The sequence below is a fragment of the Thermobia domestica genome, chromosome 1 (genome assembly GCF_964235325.1).
Source record: "Thermobia domestica chromosome 1, izTheDome1.hap1.1, whole genome shotgun sequence".
Lineage (NCBI taxonomy): Eukaryota > Metazoa > Arthropoda > Insecta > Zygentoma > Lepismatidae > Thermobia > Thermobia domestica.
This window is the reverse complement of record NC_137454.1, coordinates 385,694,256-385,721,354: the sequence shown is the minus strand read 5'-3', so window position 1 is coordinate 385,721,354 and position 27,099 is coordinate 385,694,256. Positions and strand designations below refer to the sequence as shown.

The 27,099-nt window shown below is 38.3% G+C and overlaps 1 protein-coding gene across 2 annotated transcripts in view; it reads right to left on the bottom strand.

The window, feature by feature from the left end:
- Positions 1-10,708: 10,708 nt before the first annotated feature.
- Positions 10,709-27,099, bottom strand: part of LOC145664972 (uncharacterized) — a 39,118-nt gene continuing 22,727 nt past the window's right edge. For both annotated transcript variants that reach the window (XM_081732140.1, XM_081732130.1), the window contains exons 5-7: positions 25,188-25,329; positions 15,050-15,211; positions 10,709-10,881 (exon numbers count right to left, since the gene is read on the bottom strand). In XM_081732140.1, the coding sequence (XP_081588266.1) occupies positions 10,799-10,881; positions 15,050-15,211; positions 25,188-25,329 (387 nt within the window). In that variant the 3' untranslated portion in view covers positions 10,709-10,798. The remainder of the gene's footprint in view (positions 10,882-15,049; positions 15,212-25,187; positions 25,330-27,099) is intronic.

Here is a 27,099-nt window from a genome sequence, read left to right as displayed (position 1 = left end):
ACGGCATGAATGCTGTACCGTACTACCGTACGTTAAGACAGTGTCATAATATGACAGGTTGGAGACTTTGAAAGCAGAAGACTTAGTATTACCTGCCGAACATTACCGAAGAATAGATACCGAACAAAATACCGAAGAATAGATATAATTACCGCTCCATATTCAGAGTATACACCTGCTCTAATAAATTTCACTAGATCTGGTATGTTTAATAGGTCTATGAGACTATTGGTAGAGGTCTGCGCGGATGCGGATATATCCGCATCAAAATGGGTATTTGCGGATATATATCTCTTTTCTGTGCGGATGGCGGATAATGTTTCCTACATTTCTCTACCTAAAAAAATGCTGTGAATTTTCTGATAATGGTGGAAAGAGCACTAGAAAAGTTCGTTTTGAATCAAAAGTTTTAAAACCAGTTGAAAAATACTAAAATCAAAATACAAGTGAGTTTGAAGCTTGTGACTCAGTGACAGCAAAAGGACAAAAAAACTACACGAGAGAGTGTCCTTTTATTGCTGTTTTCAGTATTTTTAGCAGCCGTTTTGTAGGTGAATGACATCTCTGACCTAAACAGAAAGAAACGACAGGCCCCATCGCTACTCCTCAAGTACCGCTATTTGCTATAAAAAAAAGAAAAAATAATTGCCGCCAAAACCCCTCTGATAAAGCTGAAAATTTTCAGACCATTCGCCTTGAAGAGGAAGATATGTCTTCAAATAAAGTTTTTCTATCCTGAGAGGTCAGGAACCAAAACCCTAATTTAAAACACCGCATCCCCTTCTATAAACTGAAAACTGGTCAGCAGAATTATCTTTGCCTTTTGTGACAAACTAGAGAAGCGCGTAGGTCACCGAAATAGTAAACAAGTCACATCATACGCTCATCTTTCTCTCTCCCTCCCTCTTAAAAAAAAATCTTTACTGTTTCCTTTGAAGTACAGCAGATACTGAATGCACATTTGCGACCCCACAGATTTCTCTTTTCGGAGAGGTGCACGGACCTCAATGAACATTCCGAGGGATTGGAGTTTTATAACAGCAATTGCTTCTCTCTCTCTTTCTTCTTATGTGTATGTGTATGTATGTTCTGGGCCTCTGGTATAGAAAGAACAACCGGGCTTCTGGTATAGAAAGAACAACCAATGCGTTGTTTCTCCTACCACAAATGTGTCCAACAATGAGTGGGGGGTTGCAAAGAAAAGCAGTAAATTCTACACTTTCTCTATTGCCTCTTCCCGAAATTAACGGTATAGACTTCCTATTTGTATTCGAAGTTATTTTCACTTCTAGTTTCAGTAAAAGCGTGGTCGTGAAAGCTTGAGTTGATTTTGAGCTTAACGTCGCATTTAGCAGCGAGGTTATATGAGACGTGGACCAACTGATTAACGTGGAATCCGAATCACATGAGCTCTCGCCGGGAATTGAACCCGAGTCTCCCACGCCAAAGGCGCGTACGCTAACCGCTTAGCCACGAAGGAGCTTGGTCGTGAAAGAATGCATTGTATTGCGTTGTTAGTTTCGTCACTTTTTTTTTAAATTTACTGCAATTACTGAAAAAAAAAGTGACGAAACTAACAACGCAGTACAATGCATTCTTTCACGACCAAGCTCATTCGTGTCTAAGCGGTTAGCGTACGCACCTTTGGCGTGGGAGACCCGGGTTCGATTCCCGGCGGGAGCTCATGTGCTTTGGATTCCACGTTAATCAGTAGGTCCACGTCTCATATAGCCTCGCTGCTGAAAGGAACGCTAAACTAAAATCAACTCAACTGCAATTACTGGTGCTAGTGTCAGTTCGGGATATTTGGATATGTTTGCGGTCCTGTGATTAATTTTGATTTCTTAATAACGATTATTTCTATTTCGCCTTTGTGTTTAGAACAAATGTCCCCCTTTTTTATGAGTAATGATGAAGTTTAAAAACTTAGTGACGTGCTCTAAAATTAGTCTACTAAGGGGATATTACCTACGTGGCATTATTTTGGTCCGATATCTGCATTTGAAGATCTTGGGTAAGTACATAAATCGTTCATTAATATGTAAGTTGTATATATTTGCTACCTCATCTGCGGATACGGGTGCGGATAGAGATGTTGCGGATGCGATATTTTGTATCCGCGCAGACCTCTAACAATTGGCTTCCAAACAAGGAATGAGTTTGAGTGAACACACACTCACTGCTGGAATTGTACAACAAGGAAGGAATAAGCTAACTGACTGCTACATAATTCCGAAACTAACAGACGAATCAGTATTTGAGAAGTTAGGATTACTTAAATATTTATTATCTTAAAAACAACAACAATGTTCTATAACATCAATTTCCCAATAAATTGTTTTGAAAAAAAAAAAAAAAAAAACATATTATTTGGGAAAAGGAATTAACGTAGAAATGATAGGATCTTGCAAGTGATGAAATTATTCACATCTTGAAGACGTTTACTTACAAACACTGAGTTTCTGATGCAGAACCTTTTTACGCTTTCCTTATGGTCTTGCTTAGTACTGGTGAGCTACGTACGAAAACAGTAAGAAGCTCGTATAAAATTTTGCAACGAGATAATTATCCATTTAGTTACATTTAGAGTAGAATGTATGTTTATATAACAATTGATGTAGTTTTCATGTGATTATTTTTATTTCTACCTATTGGATAATTGAAATGTTCCTTTTTCACAGCTTCACGAAACCTATATTTTTTCATCGTGATTTCCTATATATACAGACGGTGATCAGAAAAATGGAAACACCTCTAGTTGGCAACACGTCAGATGTATGGGTGTCGTGGCGCCCGCAGTGCCGGACCGCTGGTGATGGTGTGTTAGGTCATACTACGTCAGGGGCAGTGGAACAGCAGTGTCCAGTGGCTGCAGCAGACGGAGGTAGTGTAAAATGGGAGAACTCTCAGATTTTCAAAGAGGGCAAATTGTTGGTTCGCGGTTATGTGGAGTGAGTGTGACGGCAGTGGCTACTGTGTTAGGTGTGTCGTGTGGGACAGTGTCGAGGGTGATGACGGCCTACACAACACACGGAAAAACCACATCGGGGAAGCGCAACAGTGGGCGGAAGAAAATCATGAGTGACAGGTCACGCCGGGTATTAAAGCGCATTGTCACGCAGAACCGTCGTGCCACTGCCGAGCAAGTGACGGAGGAACTCAATCAGCACCTCCCCCACCCTGTTTCGACAATCACAGTCCGCCGCGAATTACATGACATGAACTTACGGGATCGTGTTGCACGGACCAAACCGCTCATCAGGGACCATAACGCTTTCGCACGCCGCAAGTGGTGCCGCGACCATGCAACTTGGACCGTTGAGGACTGGAAACGTATGATATGGTCAGATGAGTCATCCTTCACCCTATTCCCAACCACGGGCCGTGTTTATGTGTGGAGAACGCCCAAAGAAGCTTATGATCTGCAGTGTCTCCGCCCAACTGTGAAACATGGCGGCGGCTCGCTGATGCTGTAGGCCGTAATATCATGGTTTTCTTTGGGTCCTGTGGTCACACTTAGCGGACGAATCATTGCCAACGATTATGTCGCAATTTTAGGAGACCACTTGCATCCTATGGTCCGGATGTTGTTCCCGGACAATGACACCATCTTCCAGAATGATAATGCACCCATTCACACAGCTGGTGTTGTTGCAGCGTGCTTTGAGGAACATCGGGATGAAGTTCAACACCTCCCCTGGCCCGCCCAATCCCCAGATCTCAACATAATTGAACATCTGTGGTCCGTCTTGGAAACACGACTCCGGCGACGATTTCCACCTCCATCCTCTCTCATAGAACTGGCCGATGCCCTGTACGAGGAATGGTGTAAAATTCCACTTGCTACCATTCACGACCTCTATGCCTACATCCCACGTCGCATCAAGGCTGTTCTGAAGGCGAAAGGTGGCCCGACACCATATTAATCTGGTAAGTTGCAATTTCGTTCAGGTGTTTCCATTTTTCTGATCACCATCTGTATATATTTCATTAGCATTGGAAAGCCTATAATATTTTACACGCACACAAAACATGAGGTCTACCACAAGTCAATTTTCGTCAAGATAGGATGAATTCAATCGAATTCGTTTTAGTGAAATTTCTTGATTTCACGTAGTCCAATCCTAACTTCGATTACCAATAACTCGGAAAGAACCAAAGGTCTATACTCCACAATATTTCCTATTGAGCTTCACGCATACCAAGCTTGTCAAGGTCTAGTACCATACAAGCTTTGATCAATATCGGATGAGTTTAATCGAACGCATGTTTGTGAAATCAAGAAATTTCACTTAGTTTAAATCCATATTTTATGGACTCGGGAAACAAAAGCCCATACATCATAATATTAATCATGTATGTATGTGAGTACGTCGAGGTCTGGAATTATACTAATTTTGATCAAGATCAAGTGATTTCTGTCTATAGTATACGTTATATAATATCTTTTCGTTAAGTTTGAACCTAATTTTAATACCTAATAGCTAGGGAACGAAAGGCCTGCACACCATAATATATATGGTTACTAAGCTTGTCAAGGTTTACAACCATATAAACTTCCGTCAATATTGGATGAGTTCCATCTTTCGCACTTTAGTGAAATTTCTTGATTTCACTGAGTCCAAACCTAACTTTCATGGCCAATAACTCGAGAACCAAAGGTCTGTACACCGCAATGTTTCATACCGAGCTTACATAGCATACGAAGCTCGTAAAGATTGGATAAATTTAACCAAACGCCTTTCAGTGAAATTTCTTGATGTCACTAAAACCTAGATTTGATGCAAGGTCCGTCGACCCTACTGTTCCTTCCCTCTTTTAAGGTCGCGTCAGAACTACCCCTCTTTGAAAACCGAAGATGTAGTAAAATCGTGACGTCACCGCGGGAGCAGAAATAACTTTCGCCCAAGGTCCTTCTCATTCACCCATGCTTGTTAGTTTGAGTTTTGCAGGAAAGCGAATGATTCTTGTTTTCTTGTATTGAGAAAAAATAATTACTGTAGTGTTCGTGTTAGCTTATAAGCATGTCGAATTGTACGATAAGTACTTGTTGCAATCATAGTAGAAATATTAAGGGTTCCGAAGTTATTTATCAGGTATTTCCCTCGGATCCTCTGCGGAAAGTTTGGCAAGAGAAATGTCGGAAAGACACCTACGCCAGCGTCTATTCCGATCATTTTATTCCCGAAGCTTATAAACGTGATTTAAAACGTGAGTTTCTAAATATTCCACTCAAGAATAAGTTTAAACCTATGCCTTCACTGAACTTATCAGTGTCATACGGAAACGTGTTCCTGTAATGAAAGAAATAAGTGTACGAAAGCTAGGTGTTTAGAGTAAAAACAAATCAGGCATTTGGGTACAGTCAGATGAAATAACTATTATGACGGGAACAAAAAATAACTCTTTATGTTCCGTTTATTCTGTGGAGAGTGAGGGGCATGAACTAAAGGAATAGCTTTTCTTTTTGCGTGAAGAGAACGAGTAACTAAAATTAAATCTTTAGGTTTTACGTCGCATGGTTATGCTGGCTGGTCTAAAGAATACGGTGATGATGAGAAATGAATGAAAGAATGGAATAAAGAAAGTGGGAGGAAACAGGAGAACCAAGAGAAAACCCATGCACACGGTGTTTGTCCACCACAAAGTTCACTTGGCGCTCAGGGATCGAACCAAGGACGCATACAATAGAGGTGAACGCTCTACCATTAAGCCACCGCGGCCCATAGAAAAACTAAACTCTGTCAATATGTACAAAGCCAAAATAATAGTCTATATTTACAAACGAAGTTAAAAGAATTGGAAAGCAAATATAATAAAGAATTAATTTCAAAGACCGGTTCTAAAATATAATATTGTGATCGTTTCAATAAAGTGGTTAATAACCGGTGGTGGATATATTACGAAAAAGTTTTATACAGGGCCAAGTAAATATGCTAATAAATGGCAAGAAAAAACTAAGATGGACTGATTAAGATATTATTCGTGCATTAACACAACGCGCCACACTCATAAATTATACAATCATCTGCGGTTATATGTTCTAATCCGCGTACCCAATGTGTCAACACTTCGACATTGCATGCAAAAATAACCATTTTATCGTGGTATTCTTACACCAGTTTTGAAAATTTTGACGGAGCAAGGGCGCTGCTTAAAGAGTGTGAAGAAATTTTCAGTGTTTATATTTGGTGAAATGAATGTTAATGGGCGCATGTCCTATGACGAACAGATTTACTTAATTTTGGAATGGCACAGAAATGTCCAGGTGGCAATGATTCGAGGCTTGATAGATGTGTGAAAACAGTCAATGTATAAAGATTCCGATAAGGCTATGAGTAAAAACTTAAACTTCCATCGAAAGTTGAAGTCTTAGGATTAAACATAGTTGCAATTCTTTCCAAGTTGAATGGTGGCCATGTGAAGCTATGTTGTGGTCTCATTTTATCTTCTTCCCGGTGGATGGAAGCAACAAAAAATAAGATGTATTTTGAAAATTTTACAAAAAAAAAGTCGAAAACAAAAGAATGTGATTGGCCGACCATTTGATGTCCTAAAAAAGACACTTCTATGTTGAAACTATTCGACAAGGCTAGGACATTCTTCAGAATTCGGTTTTTGAATAGAAAAACACGCGAACTTCGGAAGAAGGATGCTTTTAAGATAGTGGATGCAAAGCTATTCTTCAAGTGCTGCACAATCCTAAAGTAAGTACGTATTGTATCTGTATGTAGTGTATTTTTATCGCATTTTAAAATTTGTTTTCCTTTGCAAATCGCTATGGCGGAACATTGGCTTAGCCTACGATATTTGTCCCTGCTTCACCGCGATATTTGTCCCTGCTACAGCTGGAGAAAGTGGCTACGCAGAAACAGTGAGTTATGAAGGGACCTGTAAAAGCGCGGAACAGTAGGGTCGACGGACCTTGGATTTGATGGACAGTAACTCGAGAACTGAAAGCCCGCACACTGCAACATTTGACGTACTTACTAAATACATCACGGTCTACAACTATGCTAATTTTGGTCGTGATGGGATTAATTTCGTCAATAGTATGTATATATCCTTTCATTAAATCCAAACCCAAATTTGATGGCCAGTAACTCGGGAACCAAAGGCCTGCATATCTTAATATTATATATGAGTACGAAGCTTGTTTAAGTCTACGCCAGGCCAAGTTTAGTCAAAATTGAATGAGTTTCATCCATCGCTTACGGCATATGCTATCCTTGTTTGATTTTTTTTTTAAAGAAGAATCAAATGAAGAAGGGGTTATTGATTGATTTTTTAAAAGGAAAAACAAAAGAAAACGAAAAAGTTTTCGGGTATTTTCGAAAAACGAAATTTTTAAAAATCGAGAAACAGATTTTTCGAAAAAAAAAAGAAAAAGGCCATCCCTAGTCCGTATACGAGATTTCATGTTTCAATTTTCAGAAATTGCGAGATATAGCCACTTTAATGTAATAATTGCCATGGCAATTTCTCCCCTTCCTCGTCGAATTCCCAATAATCCTTCCTTAGTGTCATTCTAAGTCGCAAATTCTATACCCTGTTTAAATTTCAAGATTTTAGCTTAAGCGGTTTGCCCTATGGATTGATCACTCTCTTCGGGCGACTTCTTTTATATTAGAGAGAATTCGTTGGAAACTATGTGCAGTAAAACCTTTAAAGCAGGCCATACTTTCGTAAAACCAGGTAGATAAACACTTAATAGACTTCTAAGTTAATGTTATGAATAAGTATATGAAGTCCTGTAGAACGGCTGTTTGTCTATCTGGCTGTTGTCATTTCATAGCAAAAGTGATTTTTTTTTTTTTTTTTTACTAGATTCAGAGCCCCAATATCGTGACTTCATCTCCTTAACTGTCTGTTTAACCCTGAAGTAGCAATCTGCTACGAGGGACATCCAGAAAATAAAAACTGTCTAGTTATACACAATGAAAAGCATAATGTTTATTGAAAAAAAAAGAAAAAAAAAAAAGAAAGAAAGAAACGTTACATACCTGAAGCTTCCGTCACTTCTCTACATAATCACCACCTTCATTTAAATATTTATTGCAGCTGCTCACAAGTTTCAGAATTCCCGTGTTATACTCTTCTGCTGCCAAAGGACCACTCGCGCATTTCCGCCGCGTAGCTTACTCAGGGTGTCTTATCAGTCAAGAAAGTCACAAAATTTAGCTTTTGGGTCACGATTTTTTTTTTTTTTTTTTTTTTTTTATCTGCACAAACATAAGTATAGACTGGAAAATTCACCACCAAAAATGTCTATGGTCGGCTTTAGACGGTACCAGATCACAAGCAAAGCACGCTTCTATCGCATACATGAAAATTCGGCCCAATTCGCTCTAAAGAATATTCCTAAATTTTATGGCTTAGGAAAGAAAAGGTCACGAAAAAGTCATGAAATTTCATTTTGAAATTTTAGTCGACAACCTGTTACTGCTCTTTCCCTTTAGTCCGAGCCTTGCTCCTAGCGATTTTCACCTTTTCCGTAAGCTGGAACTGTTTCTGGATGATAAACCGTTTAGAAATGATGAAGAGTAGAAGAAGTAGCGACCACCTGGCTTAATAAACTGGCGGCAGAAGAGTATAATATGGGAATTCTGAAGCTCGTGACTAGATACGACAAAGGAGGTGACTATGTAGAGAAGAGGAAGCTTCAGGTATATAACAATTGTTTTTTTTTTTTTTAAGTGGTAACTAATTGGTGTTTATTTTAAGGATGATCCTCGTATTTCTGTTTACTACATTGATCACCATAGAACAAAAGCAACAACAGATAGCGAGAAGCGGCTCTTTCATGCGAGTTTAGCGTATCAAGAATAGTTTCATCTATACTCTTATCCCTGCTAAAATCAGAATTGATAGAAACCAACCACCACTTTGTTTCAATATTGAGTTCCCCGTCCGTACTTTCACAATATGATAGGAAATCCACGTGTTTCCACAGTTTCCCTTGTAATTTAGGGTGGCTGACTACAGACTTGAGGCCGGCTGCATATTGATAAGAGGAAGATCAAGCAAGCCAAAGCAGAGGGAGGCAAAAGATGCGGAGAGCAAGGCCTAAGTGCATTGACTGAGTGTGTGTGTGTCAATCGCAACGTTGGAGAGGAGTGAATAATACATTGGCTGTATGTCTCAGTAGGAACGTCGGAGAGACCTGAATACATTGACTGTGTGTCCCAGAAGCAACGTTGAAGAGGCCTGAATACGTTGAGTGTGTGTCTCGAGCAACGTTGGAGAGGCCTGAATACGTGTCTCACTAGCAACGTTGGAGAGGGCTGAATACATTGTGTGTAAGTAGCAACGTTAAAGAGGCCTGAATATACTGACTGTGTGTCTCATTCGCAACGTTGGAGAGACCTGAATACATTGACTGTGTGTCCCAGAAGCAACGTTGAAGAGGCCTGAATACGTTGAGTGTGTGTCTTGAGCAACGTTGGAGAGGCCTGAATACGTTGTGTGTATCTCTCTAGCAACGTTGGAGAGGGCTGAATACATTGTGTGTAAGTAGCAACGTTAAAGAGATATACATTGATATACGGGATATACATTGACTGTGTCTCACAGTCAGTCGGAAGGTTGCAGAGGCCTGAATATACTGACTGTGTGTCTCATTCGCAACGTTGGAGAGACCTGAATACATTGACTGTGTGTCCCAGAAGCAACGTTGAAGAGGCCTGAATACGTTGTCCCTCTCTCTCTCTAGCAACGTTGGAGAGGGCTGAATACATTGTGTGTAAGTAGCAACGTTAAAGAGGCCTGGATATACATTGACTGTGTCTCACAGTCAGTCGGAAGGTTGCAGAGGCCTGAATATACTGACTGTGTGTTTCATTCGCAACGTTGGAGAGACCTGAATACATTGACTGTGTGTCCCAGAAGCAACGTTGAAGAGGCCTGAATACGTTGAGTCTCTCTCTCTAGCAACGTTGGAGAGGGCTGAATACATTGTGTGTAAGTAGCAACGTTAAAGAGGCCTGAATATACTGACTGTGTGTCTCATTCGCAACGTTGGAGACCTGAATACATTGACTGTGTCCCAGAAGCAACGTTGAAGAGGCCTGAATACGTTGAGTGTGTCTTGAGCAACGTTGGAGAGGCCTGAATACGTTGTGTGTGTGTCTCTAGCAACGTTGGAGAGGGCTGAATACATTGTGTGTAAGTAGCAACGTTAAAGAGGCCTGGATATACATTGACTGTGTCTCACAGTCAGTCGGAAGGTTGCAGAGGCCTGAATATACTGACTGTGTGTCTCATTCGCAACGTTGGAGAGACCTGAATACATTGACTGTGTGTCCCAGAAGCAACGTTGAAGAGGCCTGAATACGTTGTCTCTCTCTCTCTCTCTCTCTCTAGCAACGTTGGAGAGGGCTGAATACATTGTGTGTAAGTAGCAACGTTAAAGAGGCCTGGATATACATTGACTGCGTCTCACAGTCAGTCGCAAGGTTGCAGAGGCCTGAATATACTGACTGTGTGTTTCATTCGCAACGTTAGAGAGGCTTGAATACATTGGCTGTGTCTCTCGTCGCAAAGTTGCAGAGGCCTTTGTGTAGCACGTGGTCGAGTGAATATGCGGTATACGAGGCTTTATTTCATTGAACCACGGATATCCTGTCCTCTGGTCAAAATATGACTGGCTTTACAGTGTAATACCACAAACACGCACAACCAACATTTTACAGTAGAATTCACAAAAGCATTTAGGATTTTTACAAATAAATATGTTTATTTACACGTATTTACAGTCCATACAATAATACATTTATGTCTTATTTTTTTCCGAAGTATTTCAGTCTGGAAGCAGATCACTTCCATGGATAATGTACTCTTCTCTTGATATCCAAAATGGTAGTCCTGGAGCAGGTGAGGTTCCTGAAAGATAAAGTGGTATTCACATATTAGTATTTATTATTAGAAGTAGTATGAATGTCACCATTAGAAGACAAGACAAATAATATGTTCCTGCAGAATAAAAAACATCAATTATTATCGGTAACAAACGACATAATTTTAAGAGCCACAAAAATGCGATTTCCTCGAAAATTACATATGAGAATTTTCTCGAAAACTACACATGCGCTTTTATACTCAATTTTCTCGAAAACTACGAATGAGCTTTTACACTTAAGCTTTCCCAATTTTCTCGAAAACTACGAATGTGCTTTTACACTCAAGCTTTCTCAATTTTCTCGAAAACTACGAATGAACATTTACACTCAAGCTTTATCAATTTTCTCGAAAATTAAGCATGTGCTTTTACACTCAATTTTCTCGAAAATTAAGCATGGGATTTTACACACAAGCTTTCTCAATTTTCTCGAAAACTACGCATGGGCTTTTACACTCAATTTTCTCGAAAACTACGAATGAGCTTTTACACGCAAGCTTTCTCAATTTTCTCGAAAACTACGAATGAGCTTTTGCACTCAAGCTTTCTCAATTTTCTTGAAAACTACGAATGAGCTTTTACACTCAAGCCTTGTCACTTTTCTCGAAAATTAAGCATGTGCTTTTACACTCAATTTTCTCGAAAATTATGCATGGGATTTTACACTCAAGCTTTCTCAATTTTCTCAAAAACTACGCATGGGCTTTTACACTCAATTTTCTTGAAAACTATGAATGAACTTTACACTGAAACTTTCTCAATTTTCTCGAAAACTACGAATGAGCTTTTACACGCAAGCTTTCTCAATTTTCTCGAAAACCACGAATGAGCTTTTGCACTCAAGCTTTCTCAATTTTCTTAAGAACTACGAATGAGCTTTTACACTCAAGCCTTGTCAATTTTTTCAAAATACTATGAATGAGCTTTACACGCAAGCTTTGTTAATTTTCTCGAAAACTACGAATGAGCTTTTACTCAAGCTTTCTCAATTTTCTCGAAAACTACGCATGGCCTTTTACACTCAATTTTCTCGGAAACTACGAATGAGCATTCACACGCAAGCTTTCTCAATTTTCTCGAACACTGCGATTGAGCTTTTACACTCAAGGTTTCTCAATTTTCTCGAAAACTACTCATGCGCTTTTACTCAAGCTTTCTCAGTTTTCTCAAAAACTACGAATGAGCTTTAATACGCAAGCTTTCTCAATTTTCTCGAAAACTACGAATGGGCATTTATACTCAATCCTTCTTAATTTTCTCGAAAATTAAGCGTGGGCTTTTACAATCAAGCTTTCTCAATTTGCTGAAAAACTACGAATGAGCTATTACATACAAGCTTTCTCAATCTTCTCGAAAACCGTATGAGTTTTACACTCAAGCTTTCTCAATTTTCTCGAAAACTACGCATGAGCTTTTACACTCAATTTTCTCGAAAACTACGAATGAGCTTTTACACTCAAGCTTTCTCATTTCTTTCGAAAACTATGAATGAGCTTTTACATTCAAGCTTTCTCAATCTTCTCGAAAACCGTATGAGTTTTACACTCAAGCTTTCTCAATCTTCTCGAAAACGTATGAGTTTTACACTCAAGCTTTCTCAATTCTCTCGAAAACTGCGAATGAGCTTTTACACTGAAGCATAACAAACTGATCAGTTCAACAAGAATTATCGATTGGTATGTTTCCTCATGTTTAGAGAACATTTTTTCCGATAAACACTAGGAATGTTGTAAAATCTATCACATTAATTACGCTCAGCATTCATAATTCTAACATAACATTAGATTTTGATTAGGAACCTTCACTGCAGTCCTCTAAAAGAAAAAGTCTGAAAATAAAATTAATTCTCTGAATTCACATGAGTACTTTACACGGTATTCAATAAAGTTTGCACTGCCTAGAAAAACAATATCGAATTAGAAAAGGACAAACATCTAAAGATAGATGAGTCAAAGAATTTCATCACTTCCGCTGTTCATCGAAAGTGCTGTTAGATGAAGAAAACAAGGGCCATTCTGCAATTAGACCACCTTCAGGATCAATTCAATTAACCAAATGATACTCCTACTCACGAATCTCTTCTGGGACTAACTCTCAGTCTCCCACTCGGTCCCTGGCTCGTTACCCATTATTGAGCTCGAGACATCCCACCAGCAACGTCCTCATTTTTAAGGATTTTGGTTTACTAAAATATTTATATATTTAGTTGTTCGTCTCAGAGACACAAAATCTCAATAACTACCTGATGAATTACCATCAACTTTGACCAGAAAGAACTGGCACAGATTAGCTGCAAGGCCACCATGCAGTTAATCCCAAGATATGGACAATCAAAAATCTGTTCCCTATGTATTCCTATGAGTAATTTAGATATCCTCCTTACCTGACAGACTACGCGCATTGGTGTTGAGATTAAAGGGTTAATATTATGCTCAGGATCAGGCGAACACCCAGAAATGTTTGTGGGAGGGGGTCCAATACGTCTATGTAATATTAAACCTGTCTTATTCTGCACCCGAAAAGATGATCAGTAATTATTAATTATAGCGACCTATATTTATAAAAAAAATTATAGAACTAGTTATTTTTATAAGAAAGAGTACAGATTAGGTGTAAAATCAAATATTCAGGTTACATCAATCACTTCTCTGTTAAAGTAGTTTAACAGAGAAGTGGTTGCGCCCCTACTCAGGATGCAAACTGCTAATCTGTCCGTGGAATACAAACGCTAAAATGAAATTAAGTGCCTTTCTACTCGACAAATTTAAAGATTTAAATATTTTCTGGTTTTAAATATTAATTCATCTTGAAATATGCATCATTTAATTTGAGGTACAATGTCTAAATTTAGCTTGTTAAGGGGTTTTGTTTATTAAAATGCAAACCAAACTCCTTCACAAGGTGTACAATTACACTGCTGCTTGTTATTTGCATGAGGTTACGCTTGCCCACCTTTCTATCTGTGGCCCATTTATTCTTCGAGGTTTTTTTCTTTAGCAATTTAAACAAAATTTACAATCCTCTTTCACTAAAAGCTTCTGAGGTCAGTGCAAAACACAACTATTACATTTTCCATGTATAACATCCCTTTGGAATCACGCGGAAGGAATAATGCCGGAAATACTGGCGAAAGTGAACCATTCTTAACCAATACGATATCTTTAAATTTTGTACTACAGGGTGTTTCAAAATGAATATCGGAGCTTTAAGGCTTCGTAGTATTTATTACATTTAACGTACAATTATAGATAATACATCAAATGAAAGAGAAATTGAAATAGGCTTTGCTACAAGTATTCAATGTGAGCACCATTTGTTACACGCACACCCCGAGTCGATATGCGAAATCTTCCCAAACCTTGATCAATGTGTTTGGAGTAATTGATGCAACAACTGCTTCTATCTTCTTTCTTGGTACCGGAGGCATATACACATGATTCTTTATGAATTCCCAAAGGTAAAAATCCCATGGCATCAGATCTGCGGAACGAGACCCATAAACTTTCGGTCGGGATATGGTACCTTAGGGAGTCTCGTTACAACTGTACCATCTCGTGGGGATTTGAAAATGAAATGAAATCTTGTAAGTTTTACGTCCGACGTTTATGCCGGTTAAGCTAAAGGAGACAGTGATGATGAGAGATGAATGAAATGGTGGAATGAAGAAAGTGGGAGGAAAGGGGAGAACCTCGGTAAAACCCACGAGCACGGTGTTTGTCCACCACAAAGTCCACACGGCGCGAGCTGGGATCGAACCAGGGACCCCAAGCACTGGAAGTGAACGCTCTACCACTGAGCCACCGCGCCCACTCGTGGGGATTTGTTAACTCCCAGATGCGAACATTATGAGTGTTCACATCGCCACTTAGATGAAATGTCGATTCATCACTAAGACGACACGATCCAGAAAATGTTCATCGTTATGCAGCAACCAGTCGCCATTTTTGCTACTAGCGCATTCTAATGGCAGACAGAGGAAACAGTGCACGCAAATGCGTGCGTACAAAACTGGATTGCTCTCTCATTTCATGTATTATTTATAATTGTAAGTTAATTGTAATAAATACTGCAAAGCCTTGAAGCATCATGAGAAGTCCATTTATTCTTATAATTTTTTCAACTGCATTCAAAAGAAATAAAATGAATCCGTACCTTCGAAGGAAGGGAACGGAATACACGTGGAGCCCATGGCAACATTCCAACTCCTGGAACCTTGGCAGCTCTGGATGTTGATAACAGTGCTATACTCAGGAAGCATTTCTCGAAGGTCTCGTGCTAACCTCGTTGAGAAGCCTATCAGCTCCGTATTTCCACCTTTAACAAAAAAACAAATACGACTACAAGAGTATGTTAAAATTTGCATTTGTACGTGAATTCTATAAAGCAGAACATGACTGCTTACCTTATGTTCCAAAAAATAATAATCATCCTTAACAATAATTTCAGCTTCAATCTTCGACTGGTGAATTTTTCAAATATAGATTGAACACCTAGAAACAAAACGTCCTTAGTTTGAGGTGCACCAAAAGCAAACGTATCTACTAATGGAATGACCTCTGTATATTCCTTTGCAATATTCAAAATACACTTGTAAGGTAAGAAAAATATAAAACGGGTAATAATCAGTTAAATGCACTTAAAATTTATACATATATATATTTTTTCTATGGGGTGATGTATAGCGTGTAATGTCCTCATTATAATTGGGAGTTTAATATACAGGGTGTTCCAAATATAAGTCACAATATTTTGGAAGCAGATTCCTTACATCAAAATAGGAAAAAAAAAAAAATCATATGGACCTGTGCTCAAAAGTGGATAGTTTCGGAGTTATAAGATGCCGAAACCGTGAAAGAAGTGAATTTTAAAAGTTCATAGCTCCACTACTATGGGACTTATTGTAGTCGGGTCAAGACATGACTGAACAGGGTGTCTACTAAAATTCCAAAATGAAATTTCGTGACTTTTTCGTGACCTTTTCTTTACCAAATCATAAAATTTTCTAACATTTTCAAGAGCGAATTTGGGTGCGAATTAGGTCGAATTTTCATCCATGCGATAGAAACGTACTTTGCTTGTGATTTGGTAGCGTCTAAAGACGACCATAGACATTTTTGGTGGTGAATTAAGACGTTTTATAGAACAACATTTTCCAATCTGTACTTACATTTGTACAGTTTTAAAAAATCGTGACCCAAAAGCTAAATTTCGTGACTTTTTCGTGACATTCGTGACCGATAGACACCAAGGAACTGGTATATGAACTATCCAAATATCCATGTTTAAGCATGCTCCAGTACTTTGCACACCAATTTTTAGAGAAGTAGGTTGAAAGTGATCAAGTACTCCCAAACAGCCTCTCTGAAAATGATTGTGCAAGCACCGGAAGTTCTGAAAGATGGATATTTGGATAGTCCACATACCAGTTCCTCAGTGATGTCTTGACGTGACTACGATCGGTCCTATAGTAGTGGAACTATGAACCTTTAAAATTCATTATTTCACGTTTTCGGCACCCTGTAGCTATGAAAATGAAATGAAATCTTTAAGTTTTACGTCCCACGCTTATGTCGGTTAGGCTAAAGGAGACGGTGATGATGAGAGATGAATGAAATGGTGGAATGAAGAAAGTGGGAGGAAACGGGAGAATCCCGAGAAAACCCACGACCACGGTGTTTGTCCACCACAAAGTCCACACGGCGCGAGCTGGGATCGAACCAGGGACCCCAAGCACCGGAGGTGAACGCTCTACCACTGAGCCACCGCCCCCCCCTCTGCAGCTATTAAACTATTCACTTTTCGCCCACAGGTCCATATGAACTTTTCTTTTTATTTTGATGAGGAATCTATTCCCAAGGGACCCCAAGCACCGGAGGTGAACGCTCTACCACTGAGCCACCGCCCCCCCCCCCCTCTGCAGCTATGAAACTATTCACTTTTCGCCCACAGGTCCATATGAACTTTTCTTTTTATTTTGATGAGGAATCTATTCCCAAAACATTGTAACACCCTGTATATGTAACATTGTATTGATATACCAAATTTATATAATTTCGTAATTTCATTGGTGTTGATACATCATGTGACGAACTTATTACCTACGACGGTTTTAAGCTGTTATCCGTTCCTGAAGAAGAGTTTCGAAAAAAATACTCGAAATACCGAAATAGCATTACCTTGCAAAGGAATATTAGAATGTCAGTACTATTTTGTATTATGTAAACCTACAACACCACTTATGTGTATCAACATTTTTGTGAAATGTATTTAATAGTTGTAAATACCAAAAAACAGTCGTCGCTTCCTTGCTTAACGCTAATATTCAATGTTGCCATACAACTCTGGTGCATGAATTTATCTTGTACCAGTTTACTAAAATTAATTTCAACGTAGATCTCGGTGCGAAATTATATCAAGGGAAATTTTAGATCTTCATCTGATGAAGTAAGATTTTTAGATACAGAGTTTATCCGAGCGAAAGAACTAAAATTATTTTGATAATTAATCGAGTTTTATAATAAAGAATTCAACCCGTAAACATACTTAGCACCGAAACCTCCGCTGAAATGAATTTAGTAATAAAACAGGTATAATGGAAATCCATACAAGGTTGTGGTATGGCAACACTGGAGTTAGCGCCAGAAAAAAAAATCATGTAGCGCCAGTAAGTTCACTTTAGGTGCACCTCATATTAAGTACGTTTTGTTTCAAGAAAGATAAGACACGCACAAAGATGTGACAGGTTTGTGTCCAATCTCCATTTGAGAAATTGACAAATTTAAGGTTGAAGAATAATCAATCGAAGTTGATGTAAAGGATAAATATAATTTATGCAACACAAGGTAAGTAGTCATATTCTTTACTACAACAGTATACAGTAATAAGGCTATTATCATTATTTTACTATTACTATTATTACATACACTACATATGATTCAACACAAAAATAAGTTTACTTTGTAACTGCGCACAGAACAAATGTTTACGCAAACCATGTTTACGTGTATTATTCATGCAACTGCTGAATTTTCGATGATTTCGTCCGATTCCTTTTTCCGAACTTCCTACTTAGGAATCACTTAGTTTCGTTGATTTTGGGTTCTCTGAGTCGATAGTATTGCAAATATACTACTCGTGGCTCAATGATTACTCGTACACTGGCAACACTTCTCTACACCTCTCTCTCTTCCCTTCTTGCTTTTTCTTCTTCTCTGTATTCTAATGTCCAATATGAGCCTAATGTTATGCTCTAATGTCATATATCGACCAGGTGGACATAACTTCTATAGATTGTCAGTAGTGTTTCAATGCTCTGTGTTTCGGGAGTTATATAGAAGATAGATGGCGTATGTAGCGAATATACATTAAAATATTGTAAACACAAGAAAAAAAAGTCTTGTCGAACGGGCAATGCAGTGGACGGTACGTACTTTCATATTTTCAAGTATGTAATCTTCATCAACATCTAACACCTTTTGCCAACGTTCCTTCAGCTGCATAATATCCTAGCGATAAAACTCGGTGGTCGTGAATACAAAGAAGTCCGTGAGCGCGTTCTCCGCTGGTCTCCCTCATTAGCGAAGGATCTTCACGAAGTGGCTGTCGAGGGACCAAACAAGGGGTAATCTGTCGGCGCAAGGTCCGGTGAATATGGTGCGTGGCACAATGTCTCCCAGCCAAGTTGCTGAAGGGTCTCCCGGTTCCTCTTCGCCACGTAAGGCTTGGCATTGTCGTGCAGGAACAGCATACCCTTCGACTCACCACTGCCGGCTCCTTCAGCCGCAATGCACGGTGCACCTTTTGCAATTGCTGAAAGCAGAGGTCAGCAGTGCAAGGAGCTCGTAATGCACCACTTGCCGACAATTCCACAATATAGAGAGCGTAACTTTGTGGTATTGAGGTGTGATGAACAGGGCCACGTGGTGACAACCAACGTCTGGTACACTTGAGAGTGACATAGGGAACTCACTTTCATCACCAGTGAGTAAGCGATCAAAGATAGGTGTGTTCAGGTGCCGAATGAACAAGGACAAACAGTCGTGTCACTCGTTGTTCGTTGCTGGCTGCCAACAGTGTGTGGGGTACTCACCTGCTTAACTTGTATGACTTTCCTATCCTATGCAGGTGCAGTCTGACTGTTTCAACGGAAACCTGGACTCTTTCTGCAAGTTTATCACACGTTAGGCCACTGTCCCCCTCGATGGTTGCTTTCAGAATTTTGTCATCCAACACATGTAGTCATCCACTGCAAGGTTCATCCGAAAGGTTCACATCTCTCGAACGGAATTTCTGGAACCAATGCCTGGCGGTACGTTCGTTCACGGCATTCGCTCCAAATGCACGGGATACGCGACAACTTGATACGGCAGCTGACAGGCCCACTTTAAAGTCATACAACCAAGGCCGTGCCGTGGGGGAGAGGGGGGAGCGGGACGACGGTCCCGGGCGCCGAAGTAAGGAGGGCGAAAAATTCGATAGAAAAAAGGAAAAAAAGGCTTCGAATATATGTATGGGGGCGCCGTCGTATACTTTCAAGAACAAATTAAATCTACCCCAAATAAATGAAGATGAAAACTTGACCGAAATAATCAACGAAATTGAACAAGCAACAATAAAAGCTTTAAAAGAGGCTACTCCGGAAAGTCAAGAAAGAAGAGTATATGAAGACTTTTGGACACCTAAACTACAAAGATTAAAAAGACTTGCAACGTCAGCCCGGAAAAGTTATCAAGCAACTTATAACCCAATACTAAAGGAAAGAAGATTAGAAAAATATAAAAACGCAAAGAATAAATATAAGGAAGCAATATTAGAGGCTAAGAAAAGAAGTTGGGATCTTTACCTCAAGAAAAATATTGAAATAGATCCATGGGGTGTTCCATACAAACTCATAACACAAAAAATAAACCCATTAGTATTAAATACAGTCAAGAAATTAGATGGATCATACACCTCAAACAGAGGAGAAACTCTAAAAGTTTTAGCGAACAAATTTTTTCCCAGAGATGAAAACAATAACGACACAAAAAGAAACACAGTACTAAGAAACAAAATGGGTGAACAACATACAGGAACTGTACCAGAATCGGACAAAGTCACTAACGAAGAAATAGAAAAGATCTTTAGAAAACTTAAAAACAAGAAATCTCCGGGGGTAGATGGCATCAGAAACGAAATATACAAGAAGACTAAAGATTTATGGGTTCCCTACCTAACGAAGCTTTTCAACCTACTAATAAACAAACAAGAAATTCCAGAGCCGTGGAAAGCATCAAAATTAATTATTCTCCCAAAAGGACCAGAAAGGGATCCATCCGAAGTAAACTCATATAGACCTATATGCTTATTAAAAAATATATCAAATATTTTTGAGAGTAATATTAAACAGAATTCAAAAATACAGAAACGTAACTGAAGACAAACTACAATTTGGTTTCAGAGTAGGAAAATCGACAGAAGACGCCATAAATACTCTTGTAGATGATATCAAAGAAAAGATATACGAAAAGAAATATGTATTAGCGCTCTTCATTGACACTGAAGGAGCATTTGATAATTTATGGTTTCCATCCTTGATTGAAAATGTAAAAAAACTGGAAATGCCAGAATACTTACTGAATTTGATAAGAAACTATCTAGAAAACAGAAAAATAATAATACCCAATGAAGAGGGCGACATAGTAATTAAAACACAGAAAGGATGCCCGCAAGGATCAATATTAGGACACCTACTATGGGACATAGAATTACAACCACGCTTGGAAAAAATAAACAAAAAGCAAGAAGTCGATAAAATAGTGGCATTCGCCGATGACGTCGTAACAACAACATCAGGAAACAGCTGAAGGGAATTAGAAGAAAAAGTTAAAAAGATAACAGAAACACTTGAAGAATGGAGTATGGAGAGTAAATTAAGGATATATCAAAGAAAACCAAATATCTAATTTTCGGCACAAAACTACAAAGAAATCCGACTATAAAATTAAATGGAGTAGGAGTAGAACGAGTGCAAAGCATAAAATACCTTGGCATAATGCTAGAAGATAGACTAAAATTTGATGAACATTTGAAATATATAGTAAAAAGGGGAAACAGTGTAACGAATAAATTGACCACTATTGCAAGAAACAGATACAGGCTACCATTAAAAATACTAAGACTATACCAAGAAACTATTTTGTCAGCTACCATGGCGTACGCATCCAGCGTTTGGATTGATAGACTATTAAGAAATAAGACTTACAGAAATCAAATCAATAGACCACAAAGAAACCTATTAATCAGAATGTCTGGAGCTTTTAACACTACTTCGCATAGCGCACTCTGTATAATCCTTGGTATCCAACCAATGAACTATGTGTTATTGCAAACGGCAATTAATTACTGGTTAAGGAAAGAAGAGAAAAGGAAAATTAGAGAAATTTTTAACAGGGATCTAAAAGATGAGAAAGAAATTAACGACAACATAATACAACTATGAGATAAAGAATGGCAGGAATACAGTGGAGCGCAACGATTACATAGAATCTTTCCTAGCATCGTCGACAGACTAAAAATAAATCACTTAAATCCAACATATGGATTGGTTCATTATCTATCAGGCCATGGACCATACGAACAACACCTCCACAGAATCAAGTTAAGACCCAGCCCAATGTGTGAATACGGAGGAGAAGGAACTCCTGAGCACCATGTCATGTGGTGTCCATTATTAGAAGAAATTTTAGAACTAAGAACTCAAATAAGAGAAAAACCGCTGAAAGAAATAATAGAAGTAGAGGAAGACTGCAAAAAAATTGGAAAATTTGACAAATGAATACTCCGAACTAAGACGAAAAACTTACAGAAGAAGAATAGAAGGATGAGTGCAAGTGGAAGAATGTGTGAAGAAGTCCTCGGAGCGGAGAAAAAAACTCCTGGAACACAAGCACTGGATTACCGTGCTTTCGCCGAGGACCAGAATGCGTGCTGCAGCTCCAGCCTCTCGGTTTGGAAAGGAACTCCGGTGCATGAGTGAATGTTGCGTGAGTGCATGAGTAGAGGTGAAGCGAGAATAGTGTCTCAGAGAGAAAACATACAGCAACTCTCGCCAATAGGACGGCCCATCCTGGGCGTGCCGGCCGAAGGATAAAACGGACCAGGGCCTGCACTAAATGCTCTGAGTGGACCCTGGACCTCAAGCCAGCACAAATGGGTAGAAATTGGCATTGATACGCAACTGAGAACACTAAAGCATCAAAGCAAAAGTAACAGGAAACGCTTACATAGAAGCATAAGAAAATTAAAAGTTTTGAAAATGTGAAAATTTAGATAAAAGTAAGTGTAGTGTGTGTGTTTCATAGTGTAAGTACTAGTTGGTGAAGGTTAGTGATTTCATCAAAAGCAGTGTGTGTCAATATCTGTAGTGAGTGTAGTGTAGTGTTGATTCAGGATAGTGAAAAGAGGTAAAATATACAGGTGAAAAGCCAGTGTAAATAGTGCAAATGTGAAATAGAACACACAGGAGAGAAATGCAGGCAGAAACCAGAGAAACCAAACATACAGAGTGAAAACCTGAAGAAAAGAAGATGACCAATAGGTATACACCAAAACACAAAACATACGACATACAAAACAACACACACGTAACAAACTCAAATTCAATAAAAAAAATAATAAATAAATAAAAAAAAATTTAAAAAATCTCACAAGACTAGAAATGAGAGTAGAGATAAGCAAATATTAAGTTTAGTTAGTTTTTTTTTGTTCGTTTTATCTTTTATTTTTTGTCCAATCCCTTGTTTTAGTTTCACGTCCTTTTCCCCTTCCCTTTCCTTCTTCAAAATTATGAAATAAATAAACCCAAAAGAGAAATCATTCGCAATGATGATACTTCGCCGGTTTTGAATGCTCAAGGCACCGGCTGACAGTAACGCGGCTGAGCGAATGAAAAAAAAAAAAAAGCGAATGAAAACTTTCGCCCCGGGCGCTGATTTTCCACGGCACGGCCATGCATACAACGAACACATACGAACAAGCTGCTTTGATATTTCAATTTCTCTTCGATACTGGACGAGCTATGACTGCTGTGGGCGTGTGCAACGTACCTGTATTACTGAAGGTCGATGGTCAGACTAACTCCCAATCGCTTGGCAGGCATGTGCGTAATTTCGTTTCCTTTCTGTGAGCGCATGATTAATGGGACGTCGAAAATAGCAACAACTTTTTTGGTTTCCTTGTACTTCTTTGTATATTTCTGCTTTGTTAGCTTTGCATGATTTTTCCCTTATTAGACATACCTCCTGTTTTTGTGTTTCGGCAGTGAGTGACTTTTTTTTTTTTTTTTTTTTTGCTTTTTAATTTCTTCCAAGCAGAGGAATTTCTCACTTTCCCTGCTTCGCCAGGGTATAGAGAGACTCAATATGAGAATTTCAGGGTGATAGGTAAGTGAGCTGTTCCCTACTAGAAGTGTCTTTTGGAATGTAAGTTCGCTCTTGTCTTTCCAGTATTATAAGCTGAAGAACCTGGTAAAGAGGCCCTGTTGGTGAGTCCGTTTAAATAAGATTAGTTTCGTCGAAATCTTAAAAAGTTGTAGCTAATCTCGCCCGAAAGAATGTGTTGGACAGAGCAGTGAGTTTCTTGTTTCCAACAATATAAGGCACAAGCAATCATAGGTAGACGAGCTCGTTTACGCAAAATGGAGTTTCTCGCCGATGGAATGAGTTGGGCGAAATACTGATGTATTTGGCTTCTAGAGACACGCAGAGAGAAAGGTACCCTGTGTCACGCACAACAAGAGCACTGGTACAATCAGCGGCAAAAAAACCTGCAACATAATCATGTAAGTTTATTGTGAAATGACGAAGTTTTTTGCTCCAAAATAAGTGTTCACGGGAGGACGTCGAGGTTTATCCTGGCGTGATTCGTGCCACTTAGATGTTATGTTAATTCCTTATGCTGTTAGGCGTAGTATCACAATAAACTTACATTCTCATGTTGCAGTTTTTTTGCCGCGGATTGTACCATCCATGTGGGCTGACCACAAGAATGATAGAATGATGGATGTTCAGAAAGCGAAATGGGCAGCATAGTTGTTAATGCATCAACTCTGTAAGCTGCAGACCCAGATTTGATGCGCGATCCAGTCTTGTATTTTTCCACACTTCGTATATAATTAAATTCGCACCTTTAGAACTGAAATGATATAAAATCTTATATTCCCTTTATTTATAAGAAATAATTCCAAGAATTCTAAGTGTAACGACACCCTATTGCGTATGATTTTATGGAAATTGATCCAACATATTTGAAGTTAATTACACAAAACAATGTTTCAGAGTTTTATATAACAGTGTAGATAAAAGATTAAAAATAAGCAGTAAAGCATTCTCTTCATGCTACGCTAAAGTACGAACAGAATGCATGTCGCTTCTTTCTGTATTCACTTTTAATTTAATACTCTCGTTCTCTTTTAGTCTTAGAGCTCCTTCTTAGCTATAGGGTTAGCATACGTACCTTTGGCTTGGGGGATCTTTGACACATTCCTGGTGGGAGCTTATGCGATTCGTATTTAATTGTAGGTTCACATCTCATCCAGCCTTAGTGCTGAAACGGAACGCTACACTTCACGCCACCTACCATCATTTAGTCTCAGTTTAGTGGTGAACGGCAGACGTCAGTTTCAAGGATTGGCTAAATTCTAGACAAGGCAACAAATTTACTCCTTAATTTTATCTGAATACTACTTATTCTAGAATTACGTGTAACTTAAGTAAAAATAAAATGTGAACAACGCAAACGCTTATTATTACTAATGTGTTGCAGTTTCGGTAACATGCCATTGCCTTTATCAGACACGTTATCTGACGAAGGCAATGCAATATGTTGCCGAAAATGTAACATAGATGTTTCGGCAACATACCATTGCCTTTGTCAGCCATGTTAGGTGATAAAGGCAATACAATGATTGTTGCCGAAACTGTAACACAGATGTACCGGCAACATACCATTCCCTTTATCAGGCACGTTATCTGATAAAAGCAATGCAATATGTTGTCGAAACTATAACAGAGATTAGTAATAGTATTTGCTTTGGTCACATCTTATTTTTTTGATTTGAGTTCATTATCTATAAATCTTGCGAAGTGTATTTACTCACAATGCCTTTTTAATACTCAAACCTTTATAAAAATAAGATCAGCATAATATGTAAAACACTATGCGGCACTCTAAATCACTAAGTGTTGGTAGAAACTATTTTGATAAATGAGAAAATATACCTTGAATGGAATGTAAAGTTTAAAAAAGTCACCTGTAAGCAATATATGGCTGAAACAATCTTTGAGAACAGGATCAGGAAGGCCTTCCACTGCTTCCTTGATGAGAAACGGAAGACCTAAACTAGCATACATCATTTCAGGAGCCAGATACAACTCAGACCCTAAGCGCGTCTTCTGGAATGAGAAAACAGAAAGACGGAATTACATATATATATATATATATATATATATATATATATATATATATATATATATATATAGGGGAGGGTAGTACACAGTGGATCAACTTTTAAAACTTTCAGCATAAATCCGTTTAATCCAACTATTACTGGAATTTGTTTAGTGTAGAACATGGACACATGTCTCCACTACATTCGTAAGTAATTTATTAATATAAAGCGCTGCTCTGTATTTTACAGTTACAGTTAACGCTAATGCTTGTAAAGTGATTCACTGTGTACCACCATCGTACACAGTGGATCATATATGTGTACACAGTGGATCAAAGGAACAATATATTGAAAGTAATGAATAGAAACCGTATGATAAAGGGGCCCATCATCTGAAAATCTCCAAATCTACATAAAATTGTAAGCATTATTGTCAAAATCTCTATTACTCACAATACAAAATAAATTTTAAAATTCTAAATAAAAGTTAGAATCGAAGTATTACAAGCATCTTAATAGCATAGTATTAATTTCAGAAATTGATTACCAAAATAAACAATACAAACGACTGTTATAAAACAAACTTTTTAGACAATTAAATTGATATCTTGTACTGAGAATCTTTGGTTTTGGATTAGTAAATTTAGTAGTTATGCACAATAGCATAATCAATTTGTTATAAAATGGAGAATTTAACTTTCTGTACTGAGTTCAATTAGTCTGATTATTCAAATTATCAGTTTCATTATGACGACAAAAATATATGTCCAGCTCGACATTATCATCCTTTGAAACTTCAAAAGGTTAGCGGAGATCAATTCCATGGAACTCTACCGGCAACTTGATATTAACAGACAGTATCTTATTCTTCACAATAAGAGGTTTTGGAAGCCGTCTTACTATTCAAATATTGTGTGTGGGTAAAATATCTGGATTATTTGGGTGGACGAAACTTTCATGTATCTTGAGTTGAGTTGATTTTGAGTTTAACGTCCCTTTTCAGCAGCGAGGCTATATGAGACGTGGACTTTCATGTATCTTCTCACTTCTTAGAAACGAAATCTAAAAATCATTTTTTATTGTCTTTCCTAGTCGTGATTTGACCAATGTAATGTGTCCGTGAAAGAAATCTTACAAGAACGTAATCACCAGGTTGAACTTTTCTTTGACTCTGTTCCAAATCATCAATAAGTAGGCTAGTAGTTTCTGTCTCTAAAGTAACATGGTCCGTATTCCATAGCGTGAGGGGCATAACCGTGTGACGTTAAACTGAAAGATTTCGTTTTCTAAAGTATCATCATCATCTAAAGAATCTTATAATATAATTGACTTAAAATCATCATTCCTATCATTTTCTATCATTTTCATCATCATTTTACTATCATCATTCTATCATTTTACTATCATTTTCTTTTCCTTTCTTCAGGACTGGAAGTCTTTATTTTATCCGTTTTGCTTCAGATTGCTGCTGAATTTGTACTCCTTTTATTCACGGGCTTCTTTCTCTGTTATTACTTTCTTGGATGTATGATCTGTTCTAGTTCATGTCTAAGTTGGAAATACTTGAAAGGCTACAGAATTTGGGATATTTCGTAGATAAGTTACGTAAATTACTAAAGAATGCCTCAGCATTGTGTTTGTTGAATACCATCAATCTTGAGAGCCTAAGATTGACGCTATTCAACACATCTTCGGGATTTCGAATACTAAGATCTTTATTACGATTCACTGTAGACCAGAATTTTGCTTTTTTCCCACTAAGCAGATATCGATA